Raw genomic sequence first — 27,527 nt, 5'->3', positions numbered from 1 at the left:
CAATTTGGATCCAAGAGGAGACTGTGGGCAACGTGCAACCAAGTGGAGATTGAGGAGACGTAACTGTTCAGAGATTGAGATTCGAGATTCGTGTTCATTTTGACCCTCAAATTAAATCCAAGAGGAGACTGTGGGCTGCAAAGCCCCCGCACGCCGATGTGGAGAGTGTCCATTAGCCGCATTTCCTGCAGGTCGGAGGCTGGCCAAGTGCTTTTTCTATTCACGCGTCTAAGCGAGAGGATTAAGTTCCCCCGCAGCCCCCGCCCGCCCCTGCGCCGATAAAAAATACAATAGGATTGCGCTATAATTCATGGGATTGTTAAACAGGCGTGGGAAGAGAAGAGCCAGTGGAGGGAGGGGGGGGGAGGGGCAGCGGGGGTCATGTGACGGAAGCTTTTTCACTCATCAGCTTCGACAGGGGGGAAGGTTTTTCGGGCCGCTGTGATTGCAATTTGATGTCAGCCCTCTCTAGCATGCTACAGCTAGCTAGCACTGTTTCCATTAGTTTTCATTCAGTTTTGCTCTATTTTAAATTCTTTCCCCTTTCTATTTTCTCTGCTTATTTTCTGCATTTAATTTTCTCCATTTTTTTTAGTATTTCATTTTTATGCCCCGCTTTTTGAAATAATTTTCTTTTGCAGTTTGTCACTTTTCTTTGACTGCAGTTTGAGTTTTCATATTTGAATTTTCCTCTCCCCGAACCCGTCTTGTTCGTCTGCTCGGCCATGCAGAAGGGCGGGCGGACGTGCTCACGCTGGCACAGGGGGGTTGAAATAATCCCTCTGCGGTTGTTTGTATTGTGATATTTGCAGACTGACATAAGCTTTGTTAGGGGACAGAAGAGGACAAAAATTAACACAGGCAAAACAACCACAATGTGGTTCTATCTCTTGCCCAAGTTGTTCAACATTTTCTTACGCTAGCGATTCAGCTGAAAACAGGAGGACAGTCTCCTTAATACCCTCAAAATGGTCAGAACCATGGATGGCGGCTTGGACAGAGGTCAGAAGCCAAAGCTTTTCGGGGGGGGGGGGGTAACATGCTCTGATCTTGGTAAAAAGTGCATTGCATAAATGTCCTCCAAAGTGAAAAATCATTTGGAGGAAGACGTCAGCGAGGGACGGACACATTTACGATTCAGGTAAAGTAGCGACAAAACATTTGTTCTGTACCATTAAACGGCGCTATCATGCCCCCGTGGCGCTGCGGGAAAGTCGCGCTGAAGGACGTCAAGATATTCTTGAAAGAGGCGGGGCTTCTATGCTGCACCACACCACGACCATGCTCCATTTGTCCTGGTCAGAGGAGGTTATCAGCACTCCCTCTTCTCCCACAATGCAAATTAAATCACGAGCGCGTCCAATCAAACAGGCAGCTTCAAAGGAGGCGTGCGCCGTGGTGGGAGGACGCCATTTTGATTAGCAAAAGAAAGGGGGGTAAAAAAAGAAAGTCTTACGTAATGGCTCTTAGAGTGATGTGCCCGAGGGTCGAATATGCTGCGATTGAACCGAGACGCGTTCTCGCCGTTTGCTGCCAACCGTCGTCGGGTGCCTCGGCACTGCAAGCGCCTCTCGGGAGACAAACTGCAAGTGAAGACCCGACGGTAAGAACAAAAAATGCTTGCACTGAAGCAAAAAAAAAAAAGCAGGATTTTATTTTTAGGACAGAAAATGAGTTGAGCAGCATCATTTCCAATTTCGATATTTCAATCCGTACTGTCAAATTGGAGGCTTTTACCATGCAGCTCTCACACTTATATTTTATGCAGAGCCTTGCAGGTTTTTTTAGATTGTTGTCATGCTAGTTTTGAATAATTTACCACGAGCAAGCCGCTAAGAAAGAAGGCGCCGGGGATTAGCTTGCTCCACGGTGGCTTACATATGACCGACGCAAAATTAAAAACACTGTAGCTTGCACTCAATGACATCACAAAAAAATCACTCTTGCGCAAATATTTGAACTGCTGGTCTTTCTTATTATTTCTTGGTTTCAAATCTAAAAGAGCAGAGCATCTGCTGCCGAAGTAAGCGCAAACATCCCCAAAACATTTTTGTGGTCGCCGTAGCCCCAACAAATGAAAGGCATGAAAGATAGATGAGGAAGCGAGGCGCTTCATTCATATTTGATGGGTGGCCTTTGGATGCAAAGCATCACAAGAAGCTTCACGTCATGCTCCCCACAGACAGGTGCCACTCGCATGCCAAAGCTGCTGGAAAGGCAGAAGACCCAAAACAAAAACCAAAGAGGCAATTGTACAAGTACGCCATGGGGCAGCCTGCTGATTAAGACATAATGGCTGGTGTGGAGAAAAGGGAAAGATCCAGAACTTTGGGGGGTAAGCCAATATGCTTGAAGGGAATGGGGGGAGGGTCTACATAAACCTGCACAACTCGAACTCGCAAAGATTTGAAGAAAATGCAAATTGTGAAACGGCACAATCCCACCAAAAATAATGAGCCTGAAGAAGCATCTGCGATGGCAGCAGGGGCTGTGTGTTGTGTTTGTGTGTGTGTGTGTGTGTGTGTGTGTGTGTGGGGTACCATTAAATCGCTTGTTGTGGCTATATCGATCGCACCCGTGCACACACACACACGCACACACACACGCACACACACACGCACACGCACACACACACACACACACACACAGGCAGGCCTCTTCATTAAGAGTCTCGGGGGCCGCGCAGTCCACCTGCCACTCACTCACTGACTGACTCAGCCTCTACTTGATGGATTTTGTGTCGTCTCTCAAATCTTGTGTGTGCGTATGCTCACTGGTGGGTGAAAAAACAGAAAAAAGAAAGAGAAAATTGTACCTGCTTCCATGTGTCACTCTGGGGTTTCCACGGTGACGGGAGAAAGAGACGTGACGGCCAACGGGAGCTGCACGTGCATATTCTTCAGCTATACAAGGAAAGGAAAAAGTAAAGCATTTAATGAACAATGCTAATGTGGTAAATTTTCTTCAGTGGTCAGCTGGTCTGCAAAAGCAAGTGGTGGAACGGTGGCTGGCTCGGGGAAGGAAAACTTCAGTGACACACGGCTGATTGGGAAAGGATTTTATTCAACCGATGTCAGAGTGAAGTGTCTCTCTCTAGCCAAAAGTGTCCAGTCCCCCCAAGTCTTCCCGCCCTCTAATTTTATACCCCGCGCCCCCACCTCATTGGAACGCACACACACGAGGGCTGCTGGATGACCTCTGACCCGATAGCCTGCCTTGCTGATTCTACATAGATGGCCACCAGCTGTATCTATACATCCTGGTGCCAGTAACCCTGCATTCCTGGACCAGGCCCCATATAATCCAACTCGAGCGTGACCTGGTCACACTTAGGCTTACAAGTGAAATATATATCGCATACGACCAGAATACAAATATACTACACTAAAAAGTAAAATAAAAATAATAATAATTGGATTTCAGGATGGTACCGCTGAGATCCACGGCGGGTTGTCGTGGCGGTGTGTGCAACGAGTGCCAACAATTAGCTCATCATCTGCCCTCCCGCTTCTCACCCAGCCCTTTGCGCAACTCCGCCACGCTGAGCCCGCTCGATGGCAAAAGGTCAGGAACTTGGCTTAGTGGCGCCCCCCCACACCCACAAACAAAATAATTACAGAAAAAAATCTGGCTAGAAAATTGATTTTCAGGCTCTCAATATGTAAACACTTTTAAAGATCTTTAAAAGTGTTTACATATTGAGAGCGCCATTTTCAGTAATCGGTCTTCACAAGAAGGAGGGAGGGGAACGGCCTCAGCATTTAATTCACACACTCGAAAAGCATTTGACCTGAGAAGAGACCGGGGACCCCGAGAGAGCGGACGGAATTCAATTTGATCACACGCTGTCAAATGCGGGAGTCAAAGTATTCGAGGGCGTGTGGAGGTAAGAGACCCCGGTTGGGGCATCTGGGACAAGGTGTGAAGAAAAACAATCCTATCAGAGCTTTTAATATGCCAAAAGTCAAGGTTTCTGGCATGCGCATTAAGCGCGGCGTAACAACGCAGGGCCGAAGTACCCTGAAATTGAACATAAGCACCATGGGTGCACATACGGGGATTTTGCGCCCTCTTGTGGAGCGGTCAGGTAACGATAGCGTGATGCTTTGTGACCCTGAGTCACGTCCATTTGAACAGCCGTGCTTGCCTGGCTTCAAATTATTTTACAGAGCCCAAAGTCGCGGCTTATCGACCCTGGTTTGAGAAGCGCCGATCTCAACAACGCATTGGAAGTGCACGCAACCTGAGATTGGGTCCTCGTTTCTGAAAGGGAGCCCATTTAGCAAGCAATCAAGGAATGGCATGAAGAGAAAGGAGAAAGGAAAGGGAGGCGGAGCTTGATCGCTCGCAAAAGCGTTCAATCTTCTAAAAAGGCTTGAAACGTATCAAGCCTAATTTCTAAGACTTGTATGGGGTGGGAGGGAATCTGAATTTTTTTCTACTCTACATCCTGTAAGCAAATCAATATCTGATTATGAGGTGTTTGGACATCTCACGGGATCATGGCACGCACACGCAACGGTGCAGCTGGTAGATGTCAAGAGCTGCTTCTCGGCCGCTGATGTTGGAATCTGTGAGGGACTGGCATGTTTTCAACCTCCCTCCTGGAAGTCAAAATATGTCGTCTAATGCAGTGTTTCCCAACCTTTTTTCATTCACGGCACACCTTTTCATTGGAAAAAATCTCGAGGCACACCACCAACAAAAATCTGTTAAGTGTTACACCAGCTTCTATATTAAAATCAGTTATATTACAACAAAAGACCTATTCCTTTATATGTATGGAGAGTCGAATAATTGAATAAAGATAAATACTAAATATTCTTCAAATTGTATTTCTTTTGTAAATGAAAGTGACAGTTTTTGAAAAAAGGTTTTAGACAGTATAAGAAATAAACTATTGAAAGTGATTGTGATCAGAATCCAAAAGAATCAATATGGCTTTGTTTACTGTTTTAGGAACAATCCAGGTTCTCCCGTTGAACTACATGCTCTGATTTCCATCGGAACGAAAACGTCATTTTCTTCTTCGTTTCGCTTCAGGAAGTGATTCCTTCACTCTTGTTCACTGAAATAAAAATTGTTCCTTTGAACGAATCGTTCGCTCACGAGCCAACACTAACAGCAACACACACAAAGATTCTCAAGATTCTCCGATTTGCCACGCATGCACGATTAGCCTTGCGTTAACTGACCTGTGGTTTGGTAATCCTGTTTACAATTCGCTCGGTATTTAATGTTGGACAATTTCCCACGGCACAGCTGAACATCTCTCACGGCACACCAGTGTGCCGCGGCACACTGATTGGGAAACACTGGTCTAATGTATGCAAGTGCAGCTCCTGAGCTGTTCTGGGTATTGGGGATTACCTCAAATCAAGCGACATGCATGCGGCGGAGAAATGGCCCAGGCACTCCGTCGCCCTGACAACTGAAGCCTGAGCATTTGCAAAGCCTCAACCCCCATGGAGAGCCTTGTTTTGCATTATCATTAAAGACACGTGTGCAATTGGAGACGGGCGCACCGTGTTCTGCCACCCCGAATCAAAGACGAGGCCTTTTTGCAACGTGTGACCAAAGATCCTGCAAAGAAATCCAAGTAAAAAAAGAATAATAAAAATACAAACCAAAGTGTAGAAAAGGGGAAGTAAACAATGAAAGCCAAGTGAACATAGAATAACAATTTCAAACAAAAGTGTAGAAAAGGGGAAGTGAACAATAAAATAGTAAACCTAAAGAACGAAGACTTGAAAAAATGGCTTTGTTTTTAGTCTGTTGAAGCTGCACGCCCGAAAAGGCAAATTCCCTTTCAGTGTAAACATTTAGCAGGCCGATTCTGAAGTTTGTCCAACAAGTTTGATGGAGGAGCTTGGGCGCTCTCTGCTGGGCAAACTGTGCACTTCATTCTCCATCTTCATTAAAAAAAACAGCAAAATCCACACAGCTGTAAAAATGAATCCCTCCAGTCTTCACAAAGAACTCGTCAGAACCAACTGACCGACCACGCAAAAACGTGAGGAGGTGGCAAAAAGTGAAGAACGGTACCATCACATGGGCTGAAAGGTCCACTTTTGGAAATGGCTGTCCGAACACGGCCGCAGCATCGGTGCCGGTACGCCTTGGTCTGTCCGCTCCAGCGCTTCCACGCACTTCAGGCTGTCCAAGTGCAGTAGCCTGCCATCCTACAAGCAAGCGCAAGGCATTGGGCTCAGTACAACCCTGGCTAGGAAAAGTCTACACACCCCTCTTTAGGTATTTTCCATGTGTGATCTGAACATGGCCCATACTTGCCTCCCTCAAGTTGAACTTCTGTTGCGCCAGTACCGGCTCGGAGGTTTTGGCGCAGAGCTGCACGGTCAGATAGGCACTGACGTTGTCGCCTTCCACGCAGGAGTCGCCCATGTGGTAACGGAGGGCTCCGTCCGACGAGAATTCAAAGAACTGCAAAACCATTTTTTTTTTTTCAATTTCAGGATTTTGTAGACAATTAGACAGCTGAAGGTACGCAAAAAGGAAAAAGAATATTGGCATTTTTTTGTTTCTTGTGTGTTGTGTTGCCAACCTGGTTATGGCCCAAGCCGTGGCAATGATATAGAATCACTGTTTTGCTCTCGCCTTGAGGGTTGTAGTCCAAACAAAAATCTGCCTTGCCCACACTTTTTAACTGAAAAAAACACACAAAAAAAATCTACTTTTTTTTCCCCACAATCAAAAAATGAGCTTCGTTGCAGCCATTTCTCACCATTCCGAAAAATCCCGGCCGGTCCTCTGGGACATAGAGTTCAGGGTAAATGTTGTTCAGGTACCATTTGAAGTTTTTGCAGCCCAGCTTCTCCCGCAGCCGAAGGCGCTCTGACACGTCGCCGAAGTTCTCCTGAAAGACAACAGGCGTTCGTTTTGAAAGGCTTCTGTGTAAAAGGCATTCATTTAGCGGGGCCACCACGCAAAAGAGGGCTCTGATTTGACAGTATGTCTTTTGTGTAAGACGATTTGCTTGATCTCTGTGTGAAACACATTTGGCCAAGTCTCGGCAGGAACAAAGTGGTCATTTGGTGAAAACTCAATGTGTGAAAGAGAGCAGCTCAAGTCGCTGCAAATGAAAATATGTTGCCGTGTGAAAGAGGCAGTTCTTTTACAGCTGTGTGAAAGAGATGCTCATTTTGCTGGAGCTGCTGTCACCTTCTCAAACTAAACTAGAGATTTCTGGCGCTTACACAGGGTGTTTGTGACCCGTTACTTGGCACAGGAGGCGCACAAGCCACCTGATCCTGGCAGCTCCAGCTCGATTACACGGCTGACACATCGGAGGAGCGACAGGCGACACCTGTTGGCTAACGGTGTTCGTTCATGGCCGGCTCACCGCTCGGGCGTGACGGTTGCGGTTGTAGTAGACCTCCCTGTAGTCGTCCAGCCACACTTCGACGGCGCGCACATTGTTGGCCAGCGCCTTCTTGCGCGAGTACGGCGCCGCCTTGGGGAAGACATGGCCCACGTGCGAGCATGGGTGCACCTCGAGGCTGCCGCCGCACTGCCAGATCTGGAAATAAACCGCGCGTAATGCCCATTGAGTTTGTGGTGACACTGAACACTTAGCATTCAAAACTTTTCTTACCCGGAAGGAGAATTCCAGGTTCTCCCCTCCCCACACCTCCATGCCCGTGTCGTACGTGCCCAAGTAGGAAAAGTAGCTCTTACTCACAGCAAATAAACCGCCCGCCATAGTGGGGGACCTAACAATGAGAAAAGATGTTGCAGGATCTCTGCGTGAAAGTTGAGGACGGCATTTGCCCCCTTTTGGGAGGGCCGAAGCACACCTGATGACGTCGATGGGCGAATTGCGCCGTTTCCTCTCGTGATCTGGGATTGTGTGCCACGTAAAGACCATCCCCCAGTTGAAGCCGCCGATCTGAGGCTCGCCGGGGTTGCCCAAATATTTGAAAGTGTTCCAGTCGATGGAGTCAATGACGGGACACACCACGGCTGTTGGCTCCTCCTTGATCCTAGCGGGAGGCTTTGTTTACGTGGTGTGTGGCAAGGAGGTGGCTCGGCCCGGCCCGACCCGGCTTGTACCTGTGGAGAAGAGGCTCCAGCCAGCCTTCGTGGCACTCGCAGTGGCAATCCAGGAAGGTCAGGATGTCGCCCGTGCTGTAGGACGCCCCCAGCAGGCGGGCTCGCACTAGGCCCTCCCGCTTGGTGGCCCGGATCAGGCGCACCTTCCGCAAGCCTCTCAGGTATTTCTCCAAAGGCTCTTTCAAGTGATCTTTACAAAAGAAACACAAACAACAAACCATTGCGATATTAAGGTAGAATTGTTTTTATTAAAGTCCCCCAAAGTCCCAATGATCATCGTCACACACACATCTGGGTGTGGTGAAATTTGTCCTCTGCATTTAACCCATCCCCATGTGATTTTAATCCATCCCCTGGGGGAGAGGGGAGCAGTGAGCAGCAGCGGTGCCGCGCTCGGGAATCATTTGGTGATCTAACCCCCCAATTCCAACCCTTAATGCTGAGTGCCAAGCAGGGAGGCAATGGGTCCCATTTTTATAGTCTTTGGTATGACCCGGCCGGGGTTTGAACCCACAACCTTCCAGTCTCAGGGCGGACACTCTACTACTAGGCCACTGAGCTGGTTTATTATTATTTGACAAAACATTTAGGACAACTGTTGTGTTGCAAAGTTCTCGGCACCTCTGTGTGTTGATTTTTTTTCAACCACCGTACTTCACACCGACACACCTGTGAAGGCATGCCAATAATTGGAGCATCTGGCGAGTCCTGAGCAACTTGTTTTCAGCCCATCTGTCACATGAAGTAGTAATTTAAACTCTTTCTAATTGCCACATCTCAACTGTAGAAGAGGGTGAGGCGGGTAATTTGTCAACTTTGCGGCCAAACGTGTTGTGAGCTAAACAAGGCTAGCCAAAATAGTTCAAAGGCCGGCGGGAAAGAGTGTAGGACGCATCGCCGGGTCACCTGCTTCGCTGAAGTCGTCGACCAGGATCAGCTCCTTGAGCAGGATGTCGGGAGACGTCTCCAGGACGCTGTGGACTGTCCTGAGCAGCGTGGACCAGGCCTCGTTGTAGAAGGCGATGATGACAGAGGTGCTGGGCAAATGGTGGTAGTCGTAGAGCACGTCTCGGCACCTACAATCCAAGTGCACAGCAACACACAAGAATTGAGAAAAAGAACTATCAAGTTTGCACAATTGACTCTCAGTATTCAAGCAGCGATGGCGTGACATCCATGCAAGTGAAGAACAAATTTGCGTGCTCTCAGCATTCACAAAACAGAATGATGGGAAAGCTGCAGTGTCAATGATCGACTTTCAGCATTCTCCCGGCGTTGTTTCCAAAGTTACTCACAGCGGGTTCCACCTCTCCGGGAGGCGTCGATGCAATGAGATCATGTCACTGACGTAGATGTTGATCTGATGCTTGGAGATGCTCTCTTCCTGCTTGCGTTTCTCGTCGCCGGTCAGCGTCAGCAGCACGGCACTGCCCAGCGCCCCGGGGGCGTCCGGCAGCAACGGCGGCTTCTCGTAAACCGGCCTCCTCAGGTACGACTCGCGTGCCTCGAGGACGTGGGGGTCGGTGTCGGGAGGCTCGCCAAAGTAGAGGAAAAGTAAAGCCAACAAGGCAGCGCCGCTGAGAAAAAGTTTGAGTCGGTTCCGTCGACAGGCGGCCATGTCGCGGCTTCTTCTTGGTTGCCTGCAACCGAGTGAGGTGTTCGCTGAGGTGGAGATTCCTCGGTGGATTCGATTCAACTAATTGCGGCTTCATCAGCGGCGCTGTTCCTCCTCCTCCTCCTCGCTCCCCTTTTCACACCTACGTGACTCCGTTCATTCCAATGAGACAAATATAAATGGATTAGCCTACACGGATTATTTATTTACCCGGATTATCGAGTTAGGTTGGTTATTTAGCGAGAGCGAATGAGTCCATTGAGGTCAATTCTAACTTTGGCGTGAGATTCAGTAAATAGCTGTGATTCCAGACAGTGCCGTTTCCGCCTGTAGTTCAAAATAAAACACCCGATGTTTTTATTATTTTTAGACTTCTCCAACGTAATAAAATCCCCAGAAAAGCAAAAATGTTTTTCTTTCGTCGCTTGATGAACATTTATGCTCTTTCGAAACATTTCTCAACTGTTCTAATCACTTTTAATCTCCAAATATTTTCACGCGTTTATAAATCACAATAAACTGCCTGACAGTGTAATAGCTTCATATTTGTGAAAAATTGTATTTTTATGTCATCAGTTTGAATTAATTGAATTTATTTCGGGAGGACATTGATAGTCATAGTGGAGGGCCATATTAAACATAATCATAACTATAAATATAGACAATGGAATACCGTAAACTAGAACTGCACACGTCTTTCTTCTCAGCGCTCACTTTCTTAAGATCCTTGCTGCGAGGCAAAAATACAGACACGTAAAACAGCACTGTGTAACCATGTGAATTGGTGGTGGGCAGAGCTCTTGAATTACTCTGTCGCCCTCTCGTGGGACAAGTTTGAAGCACATGCTTAAATATGAATTTAAAGTAAAACATAAGTTCTGCAGTAGATCAAAACTGTATAGACAAAGCCCAATTGCAATCATTACAGTTTTTAATTCCTTCCCTTCAGATCAAGTAATCCCGTCATTGCATCAGTAGTTTCAGGAGTGCCTACATCAACTTTGTCCCTCAAACTCGACAATAATCCAAAAACATAACAAAAGGTACCGAACAGTTCTCCATTTTGTTTTAGCCACTTCAAGTACAGTCAGACAAAAAAACATCCAGCAGAGGCGAGTTTAAAGTCACAAAGTGACTATAGTCATCCAACAATCATGTTTTCGTTCAACTAATCACATTTAAAAGGCAAGAAATCTCACAGGCGTTATAATGACATCCTTCTAAAAGGCCCACCGATTCAGTCTTGTCGATAATAATTGCACTTGCTTGTGTTAAAAGTGTCTTTTGTCTGCTGCCTCTCATTTTAGGAAGCAGCTACATTGGGTCAAAGCCACCACCTCAAGATTTTAAAAAAATATATATGTTTTTGGGGGGGTTTGGGGCAGTTCTTGGCAGTTTATCCTAATTTTGTTCAAGAATGTATTTTTGAGGGGGGGGGGGCTTTACAAAAGTACTAAAATTAATGCATTATTGTCACAATGCATTTATAATGTGCATCAATTAGATGTGGATTTTTTCGATTTATAGACATAACCTTTTGTCTGTGGCGACACGGTTTTGCCTGAGGTGGCGCACTCTGTTGATTCGGAGTGACGCAGTCAGGCACTTTGTGAGCTTGACACTTTTCCTGAGGCACTTCCATGCTACACAGCGGCTAAAAGTCAGCAATCTCCATCTCTGCAGCACATGCAGGCAGAAAAAATGCACTAAAAGGGGGCCAATCATCCCTCAATAGTCAAGACTTTGGCTTTGGGCATCTACCACTCAAACTTCCACTGCTGGTTTTGATCGAGCGGATCGCAGGTCCTCATGCGGACGTCAGCGCGGCCCTCGGGTGTGCGGTAGGCCGTGATGCATTTGTCTGACTGAGGGTGGTAGATGCTCTTGTCCTAGCAGGAGGGAAACAAAGGCAAAAAAGACGAAATGAGAGACGGTGAGCGAGACGAACAACGTTATAGTAAGAGCGTGGGGGGTTACTGCTTACGTCTCGAAAGTCCCACAGGATGGCGGCCGGCGAGACGTCACGGTCGCTGGGGCAGTGCCTCATGCCGACGGCCGTCTGGCCCTCGGCCACCTCGGCGCACAGCTCCGTCACCGAGTTGAAGCGGATTTCCTTCCGGGACGTGTACTCAAAGTACTGCGACGCAAAGGCAAGCGACTGTCACACACTTGAGTTTCATCGCGGAAATAAATGGTAATGCGATTAATGCACTCAAAGCCACCAAGTTAGCACAAAGCTAGTGGCTGTTTTTCAGTGAAGTGGTTCAGTTCAACACGACGGAGGTCAAGTGCGTCACCTGGTTGCCTCCCTGGCCGTGACAGCCGAACAGCGAGAGGTTTGAATCAGTGGGATTGTGATCCGGGGCATTGTAGTCCAGACACTCCGAAGGGATTCCCGAGCTGCGCAACTTGGTTGGAGGGCAACAATCAGTCAAAATTGTTATTTGTGCAAATTCCCACTGGTTAGTTAGGTTGGCTCAATTTGGAATGATTTGTCCTTCAATGTATCTGCAATGGGCCACTCACGGCGCCGTGCCATCCCGCCCTGTCCTCGGGTATGTGCAGGTCCGGGTAGATGTTGCTCAGGTACCACTGGAAAGACTTGCACTGTAGCCGCTCCCTGAGCTGCAAGCGCTCTGAAACGTCGCCGTAGTTCTCCTGTCAGGTGCGAAATAGCATCATCGTCATCGCCAATCCATTTTCAATTGTTCAGGTGTATGTTTAGTGCAGGCAGCTAAAATAAATATTGAACATGGGCGTGTTTGCAAAGGTGTGCAGCGGCTGGCCACCTGTTGGTGCACCCTCCTGGAATGTTGCATAGTGCTGATCTTGGCAGCTTTGAGGAACTACCATGCAAGAATGAGGAAGCGGTTGGCCACACAGAGTTTACACTTCGGAGTGGAACTAAAAGTAATTCAAGTTGGTGAAGCTAAAAACAGCCCAGGTTAAATTTGTCACTCATTGTATCGGTGTATCTGTGCCCTCTGGCGCTGATGTTTTGCCTTTTTGGGAATCAAAGCAATTCTGGCTCTCCAACTTGATCGGATGATTTGACACAGAGTTTTAGAGACAATTTATTATTCTACTTTTTGAACTGTGCTTTTGTGTACAGCGATTTGTTCGAGCTGCAGTTGTTTTTAAAGTATGAAATAAATATGAATAAGTTGAGTTAGCTTCATGCATAGCATTAGCATTCACTCATCCACTAATTAATGATATCGGCTGCTGTGCAAACCGTCTGAGCAAACCAAGTCGGTCTTTGTCAGCTAAAAGTATTCAAGAAAGGACAAAAGTCCCTCCGGCTGAAAAAGAATCCGTCCGGAGAACCGGGAGATCAGCCAGCTGTTCCCTCATTTTATTTTTGGGGGACATTAACACTGGGGTGTGCACACCTTTTTTGCAGGCGGGTTCCTTTTGTAGAAATGCTGCTTGTAGTCGTCCATCCACACCTCAGCCGCCCGCACCGTGTTCTGCAGGAAGTTGGGCCGAGCGTACGGTGCCTTCTTGGGGAAGACGTGGCCGACGTGGGAGCAAGGGTGGATCTCCAGGCTGCCGCCGCACTGCCACACCTGAGGGACAACGCGCACGCTTCAGCCTTGGTGGAGCGAGCATAAACGCGTGGCAGGCCGGTCGACAAGGAGGTGGTGCTGACCCGAAAGGAGAGCTCCAGGTTCTCGCCGCCCCAGACCTCCATGCCCGTGTCGTAGGTGCCCAGGCGCTTAAAGTAGGCTTTGCTGACCGCAAACAAGCCACCCGCCATCGTCGGGGACCTGGCGAGGACGCCACACAGTTGTTGCGTATCAGGTCTGACTTCGCCCCCATGCGTCCTCACCTGAGCGGTTCGATGCGTGACTTGCGGCGCCGGCGTTCCTGCTCGGGCACGGCGTGCCACTGGAAGGTGAGCCTCCAGTCAAAGCCCCCAATCATGGGCTCCTCGGGCTGCATGTAAAACTCAAAAGTGTTCCAGTCAATGGTGTCGATGACGGGGCACACGATGGTGTTGGGGTTCTGCCTGATCCTTCAAAAAAAGACAATCCGCTGCTTGCGTACCCCCCATCTGAAGCGCTCTGACGGGCCGAGCGGACCCACCTCTCCAGCAGGGGCTCGATCCAGCCGGGGACGCACTCGCAGTGGCAATCCAGGAAGGTGAGCACGTTGCCGGCCGAGTAGCTGGCGCCGATGAGACGGGCCCGGACCAGGCCCTCGCGCTTGGTGGTGCGGATGAGACGGACGCGCTGTAGGCCGCTCAGGTATTGGGCCAGCGGCGTTTTTAGGTAGCCTGACAAACAAGCAAGCGTGTCAACGTCAACAAAAGTTGCTGGCACTTTCCTGGTCGAGGTCCCACCTCTGTCGCTGTAGTCGTCGACCAGGATCACCTCCTTGAGCAGAATGTCGGGCGTGCTCTCCAAGACGCTGTGGACCGTCCTGAGTAGCGTGGACCAGGCTTCATTGTAGAAGGCGATGATGACAGAAGTGCTGGGCAAATGGCGGTAGTCAAACTGCTTGCTGCGACACCTGGCGTATGACACATAGTGGACAGCGATCATGTTAAATGTTATTTGCGCGCCGTCTCCACTTCACACCGAGTCCGAAAATCGGATTACATGAATGACACCTCCAAAATTTGAATTGCTTCTGACTCACTCGGGCATCCGGTTGTCCTTGATGTGTCTGTGGAGGGAAATCCTTTCGCTGACGAAGATGTTGATGGCGTACCGCTCCACGCTGTCCTGCGCCTGTGTCTTCTCCTCCGGCCCCAGGTCAAGGACCGCCGCCCGGCCCCACTCCCCCGGGGCGCCGTCATCTGCCGGCGGTTTGGCGTAGACGGGCCGGGCCAGCTCGGCCAGGTCCGGCTCGGCGACGTGGCGTTTATCATGCTCCGGGTCTGGCGTGTCGCTGGAGGACGAGGAGGGTGATGACGATGAGGGGGAGAGGACGAGGAGGAGATACCCGAGCCACAACAGCCACAGCAGGAAGAAGGCCTTGGCCAGCACGCCCACTTTGTGTGAGTAACGCCCCCTCATCGCAGCCAGGAGAGGAAAACCTGCGGGAATGTGACAACTGTTCACATGTGCTTTCTTTTTGATTCAATGGGCAAAACAATGGTTTTCTCCTCAGCTTAGCCGCACTGAGAGAATTACTGTATCTCATGCTTGGCAGATTATTGGGAGGAAACGCAGATTTCCACAGGAAGAAAGCCATGTTGGATCCCCGCCAGGGAGCTCGGGGCGTCTCGAGGTTACAAAACGGAGACGCCAGAGGACAAAAAGGCCCTTTGATTGGTGACACCTTCCAACATCCAATAGCTCCAAGCCCCACTGAGAACTTGACATGCATCCTAAATTCTTCCCTTTCTCTCCGCCATTCACCACTTTCAATTAGTGGTGAACAGTCCAAAAATAATATATAAAAGAAGCATTTTTTTTTTTTAGACAAGGTCTTTGATGTTGGGCAGATACCACAACTGCAGCTAGTTGCTCATTAGTCGGCCAGATTGAAACGTGCGCGCATTCTAACGTTAGAGGACCCCTGTGCTGTGTTTTCTCACTTGGAACTGACGACTTGTGGCGTTTTTGAGCCATCCAACACAGCTCATTTCCTCATTGGGTCTTCGATGCGGCCAGCAGGTTGCTACAGCAGAGCAAAGATCAAAAGGCACAATCTCCCAAAACTAAAATATTTTAAAAAGTTAAATCTATTTTTAGAAGTCTGCCACCAGGCTTAATAAAAATATTAGTGCCAAATTAAAACACATGGACATAACTAATGAGGTCTACATCCAAACAACCATTCCGATGACTTGTCATTTTCTGTACTTTTATTTACATGCTGTCTTCAACAGTATGTATTTCACAACAAATATCTGAAAGCACTTGACAAGTATTGAAGCAAAGAGAAGCAAGATATTCCCAATTCGTGGCCATATAAAATTTTTGGACGTCTGTGCAAAGAAGGACTTGTGGCCAGTGCCTTGCATCAGTCTAAAAAGTTTCTCTTTCGAATGTGATAAAACGAATGTGTGCTCAGTGTTTTTATTTAACTTTGATCTAAATTAACATTTTGTTTGCAACATAAGCAAAGCTATATAAAAGTGTTTGATAGTGTAATGATTTTATGCACTTCTCATTGCGAGGACTGATTTAAAAGAATGAAACAAAATTTTATGTTAGTGCTTGAGAACATAACTTTTTAGCGTTTACTCGAGTAAACGATCCGACTAGGTCTACCTTAACCTGAGTAGTTTTAGTTTTGAGAACTTTTGCACCTCTGCTCGAGAAGTGAGGAAACGAAGCATTTCTTCGAACAGACAAAGGTGTCGACGTCGCCGACCTACCTCGGCCAGCAGTCGCATGAGTCCGGGCGTCCTTCCGTGGCTGTCGCGGTTGTTGTTTGCCGTCCTCGGTTCTCCGGGAGAAATAAACCGCTGGCGTGCAGATGTCAGCAGACGTCGCCAACATCCTCTCGCTGCTCCGCGTTCCTCGTCACGCTAGCCGGGGACAAGACGGAAACGCCATGGAAGTAGTTCCGCTACATCCTGTCAAAATAGAATAGTTTTTATATTACTTTTTTAAAAGCCTTGTTTTTGCTTTGATTTTGATCTAAGTCATTTTTATTGCGTTAAAAATATATATATTACACGTTGACTCTTCCTTTTAAAATTGTGACTTTTAAAGTGTGAATAACTCAACGCTTTTAGACCTCCTGCCACCTGGTGGAAGAATTTTTTTTTTTTCTGCCTGCTCATTATTGTCAAGGTGTTTTTATGAGCTCGGTTACCTTTGTACCATTGTTCCCATGGATTCAGAAGAAACGCAGTTCAATGGAATTATTATGTAGGCTATACGTTAGCGTTTTTTTACATTACAAGAGGTAGCATACAAGATGATAAATTATTTCTCACAATTTTGAGTTAATTGAGTGTGACGTCATGTTGCTTCTTTTTGCTCAAAACACCTTTTTGGTTGTCTGGGGGAGGACTGAAGGATGCCTTTGTGCGCTCCATGAATAAACAATGAACGGAGCTAGCACACACATATGAAAAGCCTTGGATGTGTGTGTTTGTTTGCCATTCTAGGCTCGCTTTGAGTCTCCCGGAGCGTCGAGGTCCTGCTCTGGCGTGGCCTGCTGTTATTGGACAGACACCTGCACTGTTTGGTCTCACGCCAAGCTCCTTTTTCCTCCTCTTTCATTCTCTCTTCTTCAGCTACTCAGACTCTTCCTACCCCTTCTTTTCCCTTCCCGGCTGCATTGACCTCATTCCTCCAGGCCTCCAAAGAAGGCCTTGAATGGTTCTTTAACCAACAGCTTTAAAGCACTATTGTTTCTCTCGTCTTGTTGCTTGGGTTGTCCTTGGATGTTATGTGGGTGGGTGTGTTTGTTTGATGGTTCAAAGTACATCAGTCAGAAAAACATAGAAGCAAAAGGTGCAAGGAGTCACTAGATAGTGCTCCTTGCTTCTTTGTTTAGCAAACACGTCATCATGAAGCCAAGTCAGAAAGTTGCTATGGTGGTGGTAGTGTGACAGTCGACGCATTCACTGTCGGTTCTTTTCAAAGTAAAGTTCCCCAAAGTTTTAAAGCATTTATTTTCTCAACTCAACTTTATTTGGAAAGCACATGGCTGTATACAGAGTGCTGGACATAACATCGACAGACATGATAGCTACAGCTGTTGAAGAACCAAGACTCAGACACATGAAAGGCATGAAAGCTTCCTGAGAGTTTTTGTGGGTCTACTCGGGATAGACATGCCAACCAAATATTGCTGGGGTTTTTAACTGGTTTTGTCCAAGGGACCACTATTATAAACAACAAGCAACTCGGGGAGCACTACTTTGGCGGAATATTATTTTATTTTGCACCGAAGGAGGATAGACCTATACAGGCTATTTATTTGCATCTGTATGTCTATTTTGGGAATCTCGGCTACATTTGACACAATTTGGATGGGTAAATTTTCACAAAAGGAGCTGGAAAACAAATCAAGTCTAAATAATGATTCAATTTTATTTTTAAAAATGTTACAATTATTTTCTTTTTCCAATTTTGTGGGGCCACTTGCAATACCACCTGAACTACTAGAGGGCCGCGGACCACTAGGCGACAATGACAATCCCTGAAATATTGCATTGCTAAGTTAAACAGCGTTGGGGCTGAATATTAATAGCAAAATCCCAGCCAAGTTTTTAGCCAGTTTTTGTCTCTTTCCAAAACCTTAAAATGTTTTTGTTTTTGTGTGTGTGTGTGTGTGTGTGTGTGGGGGGGGGTGTCTAACTTATAAAAAACAGAAAATACATCATCTTTCAATGTTTGACTAGCAGATTCATTGAGTTAAAATAGAGTGAGGTGAGCGGGTTACGCTGCACTTCATCTTCCCTTTAACTCTTGCATAACATTTACATCTAACGTCATCCTCCAATTGAAATTTGAAGGCTGGTTTCACGTTTCAAAGTGTAGGGAGGTGCGCTTGTCGCTGTTGGCCTTGTCGGAAACATGCAGTCACAACCGCGAACACACAGCCAAGCTGTTCACGGCAAGCAAAACCATCCCCATTTTTTTCTGACTGAGGGGAAATGTATGCAACTCACTATCTCCTAAGAAAATAATATGCGTTTCTGCTCCACCAAAATGTAATCTCGTTTTCATTGACAAAATGATGTCAAACGAAGCAAGTGGAAGCAATGCAGAGCGGCCGAGCCGCTGGCTGCAACACAAGACACGAGCGGGGACAAGAGACAAGACCCATGTCCTGTGTTGCAGCCCCCGGCCTGGCCCAGCAAGTCACCTTCAACTCCAGACAGCCGTGGGTGATTGGCTGTAAAGAAAAAAAAAGATCAAATGAATAAAAATGCTCCCGAGAGAAAAGGCCAAAATGGAAACACGTGGCAAAGGGTTTGGTAACACCAAAAGGAACCTTTTCGATTCTTCATTCAGTGGTCCCAATGCCCCCCCGCTCCCACTGTCTGCTTCGTGCTATTGCAGCTCACTAAAGTAGGGCTAACCTAGATTGAGGACAATGCAGAACACATCAAAGGAGGTGAAGGACAAAGCAAGCAGGAGATGAATTATAGACAGAGCAGCCAGAGGGACGCATTCTACTAAACTCCTTCGAGCTTTGTCGAATGGAACACCTATTTCTCCAGAAAAAGACTCAAACACTGTTTCATCCACTTACTTATTATAATTCCCTTGGTGATAGGAGAGCCTGTCCGAGTCTGCTGAATAAGCTTCTCTGTTCTCTGGTGTTCTGGATGCTGTTGCCTGAAGTAAACACAAAGTAGGCAAAGCTTCATTACGATTGTTTAGGGCCTGAGAATGAACAGAAATGAGTGGAGGGCAAACAGTATTCAAATCAAAATAAGGCACTCCCATAACCACAGAGCAAAATGTATCCATGACCTTACTTGTGAATCCTCAAGCCACACAGGGCAAGCGTGTCAGCATGAGTGAGCTAAATATGCAAAGCCCTGCAGGAGCATGACATCGTGCATCTTCATCACCTCCACTTAGGTCAGGAAATTGCCCAAATCACCCTAAAATTGCTGCTTTAAATCAAAATGGCAGAATGCCAGCATCTTTTCGAGCATAGCCTCTTAAGACTTTTTTGTGGGTCTGTTCATGATAGACATGCCTACCAAATTTTATAATAGTCAGTGAAACCAGTTCCCTTAGCAATAAAAGAATGCTTGGCTTCCATCATCATCAGTTAGTATTGCTCATGTGACTGAATCACACCACACTAACACATTCGGTACATTCACCTGCCACAATGTTAGACCCACATGGACATTTAAAAATAATAAAAATGTGACACTTTACTAGTTCACGTAGTTATAAAGTTTCAGGAAGAATCCCCATTGTTCAAAGCCTGCAAAATACACCCCAAATAATAACATTTGCTTCATAAAATGAACACCTGTCTAGCAGTGTAAATCACAATATTGGAATTTGTGATGGAGCTCTTTTCTATTGTGGTACCTAATAAAGTGGTTAATTGCTGATGATCAACACCAACCATGCAAATATGATATGTGGTATTTTTCAAAACGTACCTTTTGTCTGCAGATGTTCTGGAACCGGTCAAGAGGAATTGTCACAGCGCCAGACCAAAGTCACTTTTCCAAACAGTGCTATTCTGGTTTTGAAACTGTTTCTCGTCGCAGTCGGCTAGGCTCACGTGTGGAGCATTTGCGTTCGACTTACTTGACTTCGTGCTCACACATCGGCGGGCTTCATCTTTCTCTTCCTCCCAAGTGCTGCTTCAAAATAGCCGATGACACATTTTTCTCCCCGCAGTGTATCACCGGGAGACCTCTGCGTGTTTGAAGCCTTAGAGCGACACCTGGAGTTGAATTACTCCTCTCTCAGTGTCAGTTGAACGTAGCTATTTGTTGTTGTTGTTGTTTTGTTGCGAATGTAGTGGTGGATTGTGAGTGAATTCGAGATTGTTGTTTTTTGTTTGGTTTTTCACTAAAAGGCTTTTAAACGGCTCCAGACTCGGTTTCCCATAACTTACCGCGTTCTCTTACGTCATCGACTCGCGACTGAAAATGATTCGAATTAGCGTGATCGACATTTGCTCCTCTCACTACGCATGAATAATGGTATACTTGGCTCATTCGTTTGCTTTATAAGGTTCTATTGATTAAAAAAAAAACAACAACACTGAAAGTCATCAAAGGATTCTACGTGTGGGTAAAATGAGTTTCAAATCCAAAGACTTGTCGGACATGTTTCGGTTTAACGCGTCCCTGTTGTTTCAAGAAAGCTGTCCGGAGGAATCACGGTTTTTCCTGTAAGGTATCAATTATTTTGCATTATTTAACACTTCACAACCCCCATTGGCATTACATTTGTTTTTGATGGTGGAAACGCATCATAAAATATTTAAAAGGCATAACAGGCAAGTCCAGATAAATGTTTTCCACTGTGCTTGTTATTTTGCCCTCTTTAGTGGACATTTTTTTTGTATAGCAACATTGTTTGTCACGAATTCTTTAAAATCCTTTAAAATTCATCATTAAAGTCTTCCATATTTGTAGTACTTTAAATTTAATGTTTGGCCGTAAAAAGCATTATACGTATTTTGGATGATATCATGACTATGATTGATCTGAAGAAGCATGTCCTTTTTTTGTGTGCTAGAATGATTGCCATTAGGGATTGTTCAATGTTTGTGGACAATCAGGGTCACGCATGAAAAAAAAAATGCTGTTGGGAAATATGCGTTAATGTTTGTAATCCCGGAAAGGCGGGCCGGTACGTGTTTGGGACGACGTTCCAGCACTCTGCCGATAGCCTCTCTCCCGTTTATCGTCACAACTAAACGTGCTCTTAAAAGGAGATGCGTGTCAAGTATGTAAATAAGGAAGAGCTCGTTTATGAGCAGTAGACTCCCACCGGAGAGGCTGTGGGAAAACAAAATTCTTCAAGATCCTGGCCTGGAATCAGCAGTCCTTTCATAGACGTTACCTCCACCAAGGAAGCCGTGTGTTAAAACACACAGGAAGTTGGTCATTTTCACCGCATTTTGGTCATTTGAACTTTGATGACTCGCTTTAAAACACAGTAGTTACAAATAATGCAAATTGTGTCTTCAAATTTGTATTGTTCCAATGTCATTGAAACTTTTCATTCACACATTTCAGACGTGAACTCTAAATAAAGTTTAATCCAGAAGAGTTTCTGAAATTTTGAGTGGATCAACTGCCGAGTTGTCCTGGTATCTTCCGTGTGATGTCTCGCCTTCGGGGTGGACTACATCAACAAACACCCCCGCTGTCGCCAGATTAAATCTGATCCCAAACAAGATCCAGGCCTCCCAAACGCACGTGCAGATCGACTTAAAAATAAAAGCCAAACAAAATGAATCCCTTTATTGATTCAGGGCCACAGCTAATTTTAGGCAGACTTAGCGGTGGCAGAGCACAAATATGTCATTGGTGACGTTCCAAAAGTGGAGCCTCATAGTGAGGACTTGAAACTGGCAATATATTTTGGTGGATTGCCATGTATTGTTTGACAGAGTCCAAGTTGGCTTCCACTCATTTTTAGACACTTGTATCCAAGTGCAGCCACTGAAACTGGTAACAGGCCTTTGGTCTTACAAGTGCTGATTTACAGTCTATCTCACGATACTTTGCAATCTTAGTTTGTGTTAACTCTCATAATGTGGCAAAATACTTGGAGCAATCTCTCCTCCATGTGAATCCGTTTGTCCATCCTATCTGCAAACTACATATTCATTTGCAAAGTGGTTTATCTCGCAGTCATGTGTCTTAACTTTTTTTTTTGTCCATTTCCTCCACAGTGAGAAGTATTTTGCGTGCCTGGGTAAGTCAATAGCTCCCTCGTGAGCATTTTCCCCTCACTTGTGTCAATGTGCGTTTTATCGTCAAGAAGTGTCTGCGCTGGCAAATGGCACCTTGTCAGTGTTGCTCAAGCTCACGCAAACCACCAGCTGTCTGGCGGGCGCCCAACTGCCTTGTCCAAGCGATATCATGACTGTCGCCTCTGAGAGCGCCATGCCGCTTACTGCTAATAGCGAACACCATATTGTGGAATGCCTGTTTGGCTCCTCTCACTTGCTACACTTTGCAATGGTCTCGTTTGCAGATAAAAAGAAGCCAGGCTCCTCTGCGGTGGCGTTGGATAAGACATTGGTATGCCAGTACTGCTTTCAGTTGCTGCGGCCTGACAACCAGCGGCTGCGCCTGAAACCCAAACGCCGGCCCTCCGCCAGGGTGCAGAGGCTTCTGTGGCGCAGAGCCGAGGGCAAGGCCCTCAGCCTGTTACAGAAGCGTCGCCTGCATCACTTCTGGACGTCATCCTCAGTGCTGGTGAGCCTACCGAATGCCCGCCGGCGTTTTGACACCACAACTATGTCATTCATCTACACAGATGCGAGTGTTTTGGTCACATGACTTCCTCATAAGCTAATAGTCGGGGTATATTTTTAGCCAGCCGCACAGAGTCGGTCCTCCAAAACTGTAGGAGCCCGCTCACAACATCTGCGAGGACGACCAAAACATTCAAGCAACTCCAGACCCGTACAGAGCAGTGTGAGAGGTAAATGTCCCTCTCGTGGGTCTGAGGGGCCCGTCGGGCCGGATGCCTGTCCGGGCCCGTGACGTCATTCCTTCCCCTGTGACGTTGCCGGTCAGATTATCTGCTAATAGTTTGTTAGTCCAACTGAGGCCGCCACCATAAATGGAGACGGAAACATTTATTTTTCTTGTCGGGCAGTGGGGTTTAAAAAAAACAAAAACGGAGTACTCTTAAGTGGTTAAAAAATGCGTACCTTTCGTGAGGCTGGGTCAACCTCCAGCAACAATTACTGCCATTTTCTCATTTCCTTCAATTGACTCATTCTGCCAGCATGTGATTTGTCGCTCTCTGCAAGTTTACGAGAGCGCCCGGAGGGGGTTTGGGAATGAGGGAGGAGGCCTCCGGCTGCTGCTAAAGAAGAATCTCAACCATCCCCACATGCGTATTTGTGCCTACAGTCACTTCCTGCAAGCAGAGCCAGGCAGGTTAGTCACTGTGGAGGAAATGGACCCAAAAAAAAATTGGGCGGGCATAAATAAATGTCGTCATTCCGTACGCTGTTAATAAAAGTCAGCCGAGGAACTTGGCAGATTAAGCGTTGGCACTGTCTATTTCTGGCACATGCCCAATTGTAATTTGAAGTCAGTCACTTCACTTGAGTGTTGACTGCATTTATCTTGAAACCAGTTGATGGCTGAAGGCGCAGTCGTATTGATCCAAGAGCCCGTCTGCTTTTGTGGCTCGTATCGATATTGGCTCGGATGACTCAGAACGGGGTCACACTTGGAAAGAAAAACACCACTGAGAGAAGGCCCTCGTCTGCGCTTCCATCCCTCACTCTCGGGCGGTGTCATCCTGCCAAGGTGAAATGAATCGAACACGCACGCACAAGCATTTCAGTGGCACTGCCGGTCTCGTTCTCATTTTTGAACGCAGGTCAGCGTGAGGTCCAAATCCCTCTCTAGACAGTCTCTCAACTTTTGATGCATCCGTGTGCATTATGCACCTTTTAAACGTCACTGGATGAGTTTCTGCAGTGAGCGGCGTTCTGCTCGGTGCTGGGAATGCCACCAATAAATCCCGGCCAGTCATACTTACAGTCAACACACACACAGAGCCCCACCCCCTTGGATAGATGGGTGGGCCAGTTGCCCAGCCGGCTATAAAGCAGGACATGCACGCTCCGGCATAGTAAGCACTACTACGGAGCAGCCCATCGTCGTCACCTGTTGCAAAATGGCTACCTTCGTGTCGGTGAGTTTTTGCCCACAGTCAGCTTTTGAAGGCAGAGGCAATTCATGTTCAAACTTTTTGTCCAGTGCCAGCTGAGCATGCAAAAAGAAAAGGCAAAGTTTGAGCCTGTGGTTTGGTCTTATTAGAAGTGATGATGCGATTTTCTCCTAAACAATCTTTGCTCTAACCCCCGGCGGGTGGTCGTAAAATAGGAATCTGCTGGAAATGAGATCCTGATGTGGAGTGCCTGCCGGATCGTCTCGTTTACTTGAACAGATTGTACCGTTTGCAGTTTTTAATTGGAGGTTCGTAGAGCTCACGCGGAAAAAGTTGTCGTCCACCCTTGAGCGTTATAGCACCCGTCGCCCCTTAGAGACGCCACCGCGTGCCAACGGCCCCTCTTCGTTCTCTCATTGGCTAAAATCCAAGTGCATCCTGCTCTCAAAAAAGCTGGGAAAGAAGCTCAGCTGTTAAAGGGCTAGAGACACCGGTATATGTATAAATCGGTTTTAGTTAGCTTAGGGGCTTATAAATATAAATTGACGCCCGAAACAACGAAAAGGAAGCTGTTGCTCTGAAAAATATAATTTAAATTTGCCGCACAGACGAGTTTGACTGCACCGAGCCGCCAGCCGGAAATGACGTCTCATGACGTCTCAAGTTGTACGCGTTTAGCTTCAGTGAATGTAAACAAAAAGAGAAGAGGGGCCAGCGCGGAGACGTCGGGCCAGGTTTGCGACCAACCCAGCTCGCCTAGCCGTGCCTTCCATTATCCTGGCGTACGTTCGTTCGCGGGACGACAAGATGGGTTGAGTTCGCCTGATAGGATCCACGAACCGGACAGTGCGTGCCTGCTGTCTGCTCGTGTTCACAGTGGCCTGGTTGACTGTCATCTTTCCGGACTCTGCTGTGCATCGGGAGCGGCTAGCGTGCTATCACTCTTATTGTTCATCTTGTTTTAATTTTCCTGTGTTGTTTACTTGTATGTGCGTTCTGAACTCTGTCTTGTCACCCTGGGATAGTGAGAAACGTAATTTCGATCTCTTTGTGTGTCTTGACATGCGGAGGAATTGACAATAAAGGAGACTTTGGAAAGTATGTCGAAGCGTGACGGGAGGGGCACAATTCAGAAAACGTGCTCAGCTCGTCGAAAAATGCGATTTAAGAAATAAAATTAAAAATGCGCCTAAAACCTAAACCAAACGCTGCAGCTGTTCATTTCTCCATGCGCAGTGGTCAACTCGGCACTCTACTCTTTTTACTATGCCAACCTAACCACAGTGACGGGAGAGGCACAATTCAGAAAACGTGCTCAGCTCGTCGAGAAAATGCGATTTAAGCAATAAAATTAAAAATGCTTATAAAACCTAAACCAAACGTTGCAGGTGGTCATGTCTTCATGTGCCGAGATCAACTCGGCACTCTAAAGCCCCCAAGAGCACTTTTTACTATGCCAACCTAACCAGAGTGACAGGAGGGGCACAATTCAGAAAATGTGCTCAGCCCAAGTGAACTGCTAGATTCATCATATTCTGCGTCAAAAGAGGTTTCTGAATTGGATAAAATGATGCTAATATTGCCGCCAGAAACGGAGCTGTCGCTATCATCCGCCATGTTTGGGTTTGTTGACATCCAGATGTACAACTTGTGACGTCACAGTAATGACGCCGCCAGTTTGGCTTCGTGTGGGACCCGATCGATAAACTGGCATTTCATTTCAGCTTTATTCTTAGTAATCGGTGTCCATTTTTCATTTCCAATGCGGCAAATGTGTTCACTTTATACATTCTATCAAATTCCGTTCTAATTGAAAAAAAAAAAAGGGATGTCTCTAGGCCTTTAATTGAATCACTTCCCGCGCTCCATTGTGGAGCATAACTCAGCAGTTCAGATGTTTTGAGGGGCAGAGCTTCATCGTTAGAGCCCCCCCAATTGGTTTTGTTATATCCCAGGGGTCTGAAATGAGTCACAACAAACGTCATAGGCATTTGCTTACTGTCGCTTTCACCCTGACATAATGTGATCGCTCTTATTGTTTATGAACATGTCCACCCACGTTCTGTTACTTTGTGAAATTGGTGCACGTTCTAGTCCTGGAATTGATTTATTTATGTTTTCTGTGTTGTATTTCTAGATGGCCACCTGCCACGCGTGCAGCAAGACAACCAAACACAAAGGAATGAACCGCGAGTTTTTGTCCACCTTTCCCACTCCCGGCAACAGCGGCAAGCGCAAGACCACTCCGTCGACCAACAAATACATTCCCGGCAAGGACAAGGCCCTCCTCCGCACCCCCAGGTAAGCTCAGTCCAGCCGAAGCGCGAGCGTGACTGCGTGGTGGTCTTCACTCCTCATCCTCCCTGTTGGCCAGGTCGTCTACATCCTCTGGCACGCCCGGCTCCACCTCATCCACCCCTTCAGCCACCAAGACCCCCTTCAAGGGCAAGAACTGGGTGGTCCGGCGTCTAAGCAAAATCCTGATGCGTGAGGAGAAGCCAGACAACAAGAAGGGCAGCTTGAAAGACTTCCTTTCCTCTCTCTGAGTCACCTGGTCGTCTTCTACTTGGGGAAGCCGTTTCAACGGAAGGAGGGGAGGCCGGTTTTGACTGCTTCGCTCTTACAGCGCCCCCTCTGGCTGGAATGTTGCAACAGTGCCGCCATGAACCTCTGGGACCTCAAACGTGATGCTTTGATCAGAGGTTTGGGATGGAAATTCCTCAAATGAGCATTTCTGCTTCATGAATGAGAAATTCGAGCGATTATGTGGTATTGATGAACATTGATGTCAAAATTATACGATTTACATGTCTTTATTTCGTTTGACAAAATAATTATGGAAGCTGTTGATAAGCTTATACAGTGTCTATTGTTGTTTCTTTACAAAGCTCATTTTTTTTTAAAGTAAATCCAAGAAGTAATTTGATATTAATACTGTACTTCGGTGTGCGCATGTCTGTATGTGAATGTTATTTTTGTTTTTTACTTGTAAAATTTGCATACAATTGTCAACATGTTCTCATAAGACTTGTCGCATTTATTTTTCCCTCTGGCTTTATTTCATGATTTACATAATAGGATGATATATTGTCCTGTAGAAATTTAATCTAGTTTTCTTTTTTTGCAGAATGGCTTTTGTAGAAAAACATTTGCAGGTTGTTGTTTTTTTAAATTTTTTTTATTAACTAATTAGTTTCTATTTGGGTATTATATTACTTCCCATACCTATTTCTATCAATAAGAGTTTTTTTTTTGTACTTACTTTCCCACCCGGTTTGCTCATAAATGTACAATGCTTTATTACCACGTTCCCATTTTTAAACCACATCTAAATGAAATAAAACCTTTTCAGAAAGTCAAACTGTCATGCCTTTTTTTTCCTTTAGTATATAATTTAATGTGAGATTAGATCATAAAATTATTATATTACAATCATTTTAAGGTAGTTTATGTATTGATGGTGTTCACATTTCTCATAAAGCAGGCATGTTTGGCCCGCGGGCCAAATCCGGCCCCCGGTCATATTTCATGCGGCCCACAGCTTATGTCTTATAATGTATTATTTA

General features: G+C 46.5%; 3 protein-coding genes across 7 annotated transcripts; 1 reads left to right on the top strand and 2 right to left on the bottom strand.

Moving 5' to 3' along the window:
- Positions 1-354: 354 nt before the first annotated feature.
- Positions 355-9,994, bottom strand: galnt12 (UDP-N-acetyl-alpha-D-galactosamine:polypeptide N-acetylgalactosaminyltransferase 12). Of its 3 annotated transcripts, XR_011085806.1 has the most exons (12): positions 9,366-9,994; positions 8,977-9,146; positions 8,071-8,260; positions 7,815-8,000; positions 7,613-7,730; positions 7,361-7,537; positions 6,743-6,874; positions 6,563-6,664; positions 6,292-6,441; positions 6,046-6,182; positions 2,816-2,903; positions 355-1,583 (listed from the first exon to the last, which is right to left on the bottom strand). XR_011085806.1 is itself a non-coding variant. In XM_049751805.1 (11 exons), the coding sequence occupies exons 1-10, from the start codon at positions 9,686-9,688 to the stop codon at positions 6,048-6,050; spliced, it is 1,683 nt and encodes a 560-aa protein (XP_049607762.1). In that variant the 5' UTR covers positions 9,689-9,994; the 3' UTR covers positions 4,713-5,912; positions 6,046-6,047. The 3 variants fall into 3 exon arrangements, 2 of the variants coding, with proteins under 2 accessions (XP_049607762.1, XP_049607761.1); XM_049751805.1 differs by lacking the exons at positions 355-1,583; positions 2,816-2,903 and adding an exon at positions 4,713-5,912; XM_049751804.2 differs by lacking the exons at positions 355-1,583; positions 2,816-2,903 and having other exon boundaries at positions 4,713-6,182.
- Positions 9,995-10,598: 604 nt separating this feature from the next.
- On the bottom strand, positions 10,599-16,211 carry poc1bl (POC1 centriolar protein homolog B (Chlamydomonas), like). Of its 2 annotated transcripts, none has more exons than XM_049751790.2 (11): positions 16,020-16,211; positions 14,330-14,729; positions 14,031-14,200; positions 13,775-13,964; positions 13,518-13,703; positions 13,338-13,455; positions 13,078-13,254; positions 12,212-12,343; positions 11,983-12,093; positions 11,670-11,822; positions 10,599-11,574 (listed from the first exon to the last, which is right to left on the bottom strand). In XM_049751790.2, exons 1-11 carry the CDS (start codon positions 16,141-16,143, stop codon positions 11,443-11,445), a joined length of 1,893 nt encoding a protein of 630 aa, XP_049607747.1. In that variant the 5' UTR covers positions 16,144-16,211; the 3' UTR covers positions 10,599-11,442. The 2 variants fall into 2 exon arrangements, with proteins under 2 accessions (XP_049607747.1, XP_049607748.1); XM_049751791.2 differs by having other exon boundaries at positions 13,518-13,697; positions 16,020-16,208.
- Positions 16,212-20,202: 3,991 nt separating this feature from the next.
- c19h18orf21 (chromosome 19 C18orf21 homolog) lies at positions 20,203-27,322 on the top strand. Of its 2 annotated transcripts, XM_049751865.2 has the most exons (6): positions 20,203-20,479; positions 21,995-22,017; positions 22,300-22,523; positions 22,644-22,752; positions 26,099-26,262; positions 26,336-27,322. In XM_049751865.2, the coding sequence occupies exons 1-6, from the start codon at positions 20,385-20,387 to the stop codon at positions 26,450-26,452; spliced, it is 732 nt and encodes a 243-aa protein (XP_049607822.1). In that variant the 5' UTR covers positions 20,203-20,384; the 3' UTR covers positions 26,453-27,322. The 2 variants fall into 2 exon arrangements, with proteins under 2 accessions (XP_049607822.1, XP_049607823.1); XM_049751866.2 differs by lacking the exon at positions 22,644-22,752 and having other exon boundaries at positions 20,208-20,479.
- The last annotated feature ends 205 nt before the right edge of the window (positions 27,323-27,527 follow it).

This window comes from Syngnathus scovelli, chromosome 19 (assembly GCF_024217435.2).
Source record: "Syngnathus scovelli strain Florida chromosome 19, RoL_Ssco_1.2, whole genome shotgun sequence".
Lineage (NCBI taxonomy): Eukaryota > Metazoa > Chordata > Actinopteri > Syngnathiformes > Syngnathidae > Syngnathus > Syngnathus scovelli.
The sequence above is the reverse complement of the archived record's forward strand: the minus strand, read 5'-3'. Positions and strand labels throughout refer to the sequence as shown.

Coding starts and splice junctions, on each gene's coding strand:
- galnt12 (XM_049751804.2), bottom strand. CDS start 9,688: ATGGCCGCCTGTCGACGGAACCGACTCAAACTTTTTCTCAGCGGCGCT. Junction 8,261..8,976: donor CGACGACTTCAGCGAAGCAG/GTGACCCGGCGA, acceptor TCTTTTGTAAAG/ATCACTTGAAAGAGCCTTTG. Junction 6,183..6,291: donor AGAAGTTCAACTTGAGGGAG/GCAAGTATGGGC, acceptor GCTTGCTTGTAG/GATGGCAGGCTACTGCACTT.
- poc1bl (XM_049751790.2), bottom strand. CDS start 16,143: ATGTTGGCGACGTCTGCTGACATCTGCACGCCAGCGGTTTATTTCTCC. Junction 14,201..14,329: donor AAGGACAACCGGATGCCCGA/GTGAGTCAGAAG, acceptor GTCATACGCCAG/GTGTCGCAGCAAGCAGTTTG. Junction 13,456..13,517: donor TCACGCATCGAACCGCTCAG/GTGAGGACGCAT, acceptor CGTCCTCGCCAG/GTCCCCGACGATGGCGGGTG.
- c19h18orf21 (XM_049751865.2), top strand. CDS start 20,385: ATGAGTTTCAAATCCAAAGACTTGTCGGACATGTTTCGGTTTAACGCG. Junction 22,753..26,098: donor CGTACAGAGCAGTGTGAGAG/GTAAATGTCCCT, acceptor TTGTATTTCTAG/ATGGCCACCTGCCACGCGTG. Junction 26,263..26,335: donor GCCCTCCTCCGCACCCCCAG/GTAAGCTCAGTC, acceptor CCTGTTGGCCAG/GTCGTCTACATCCTCTGGCA.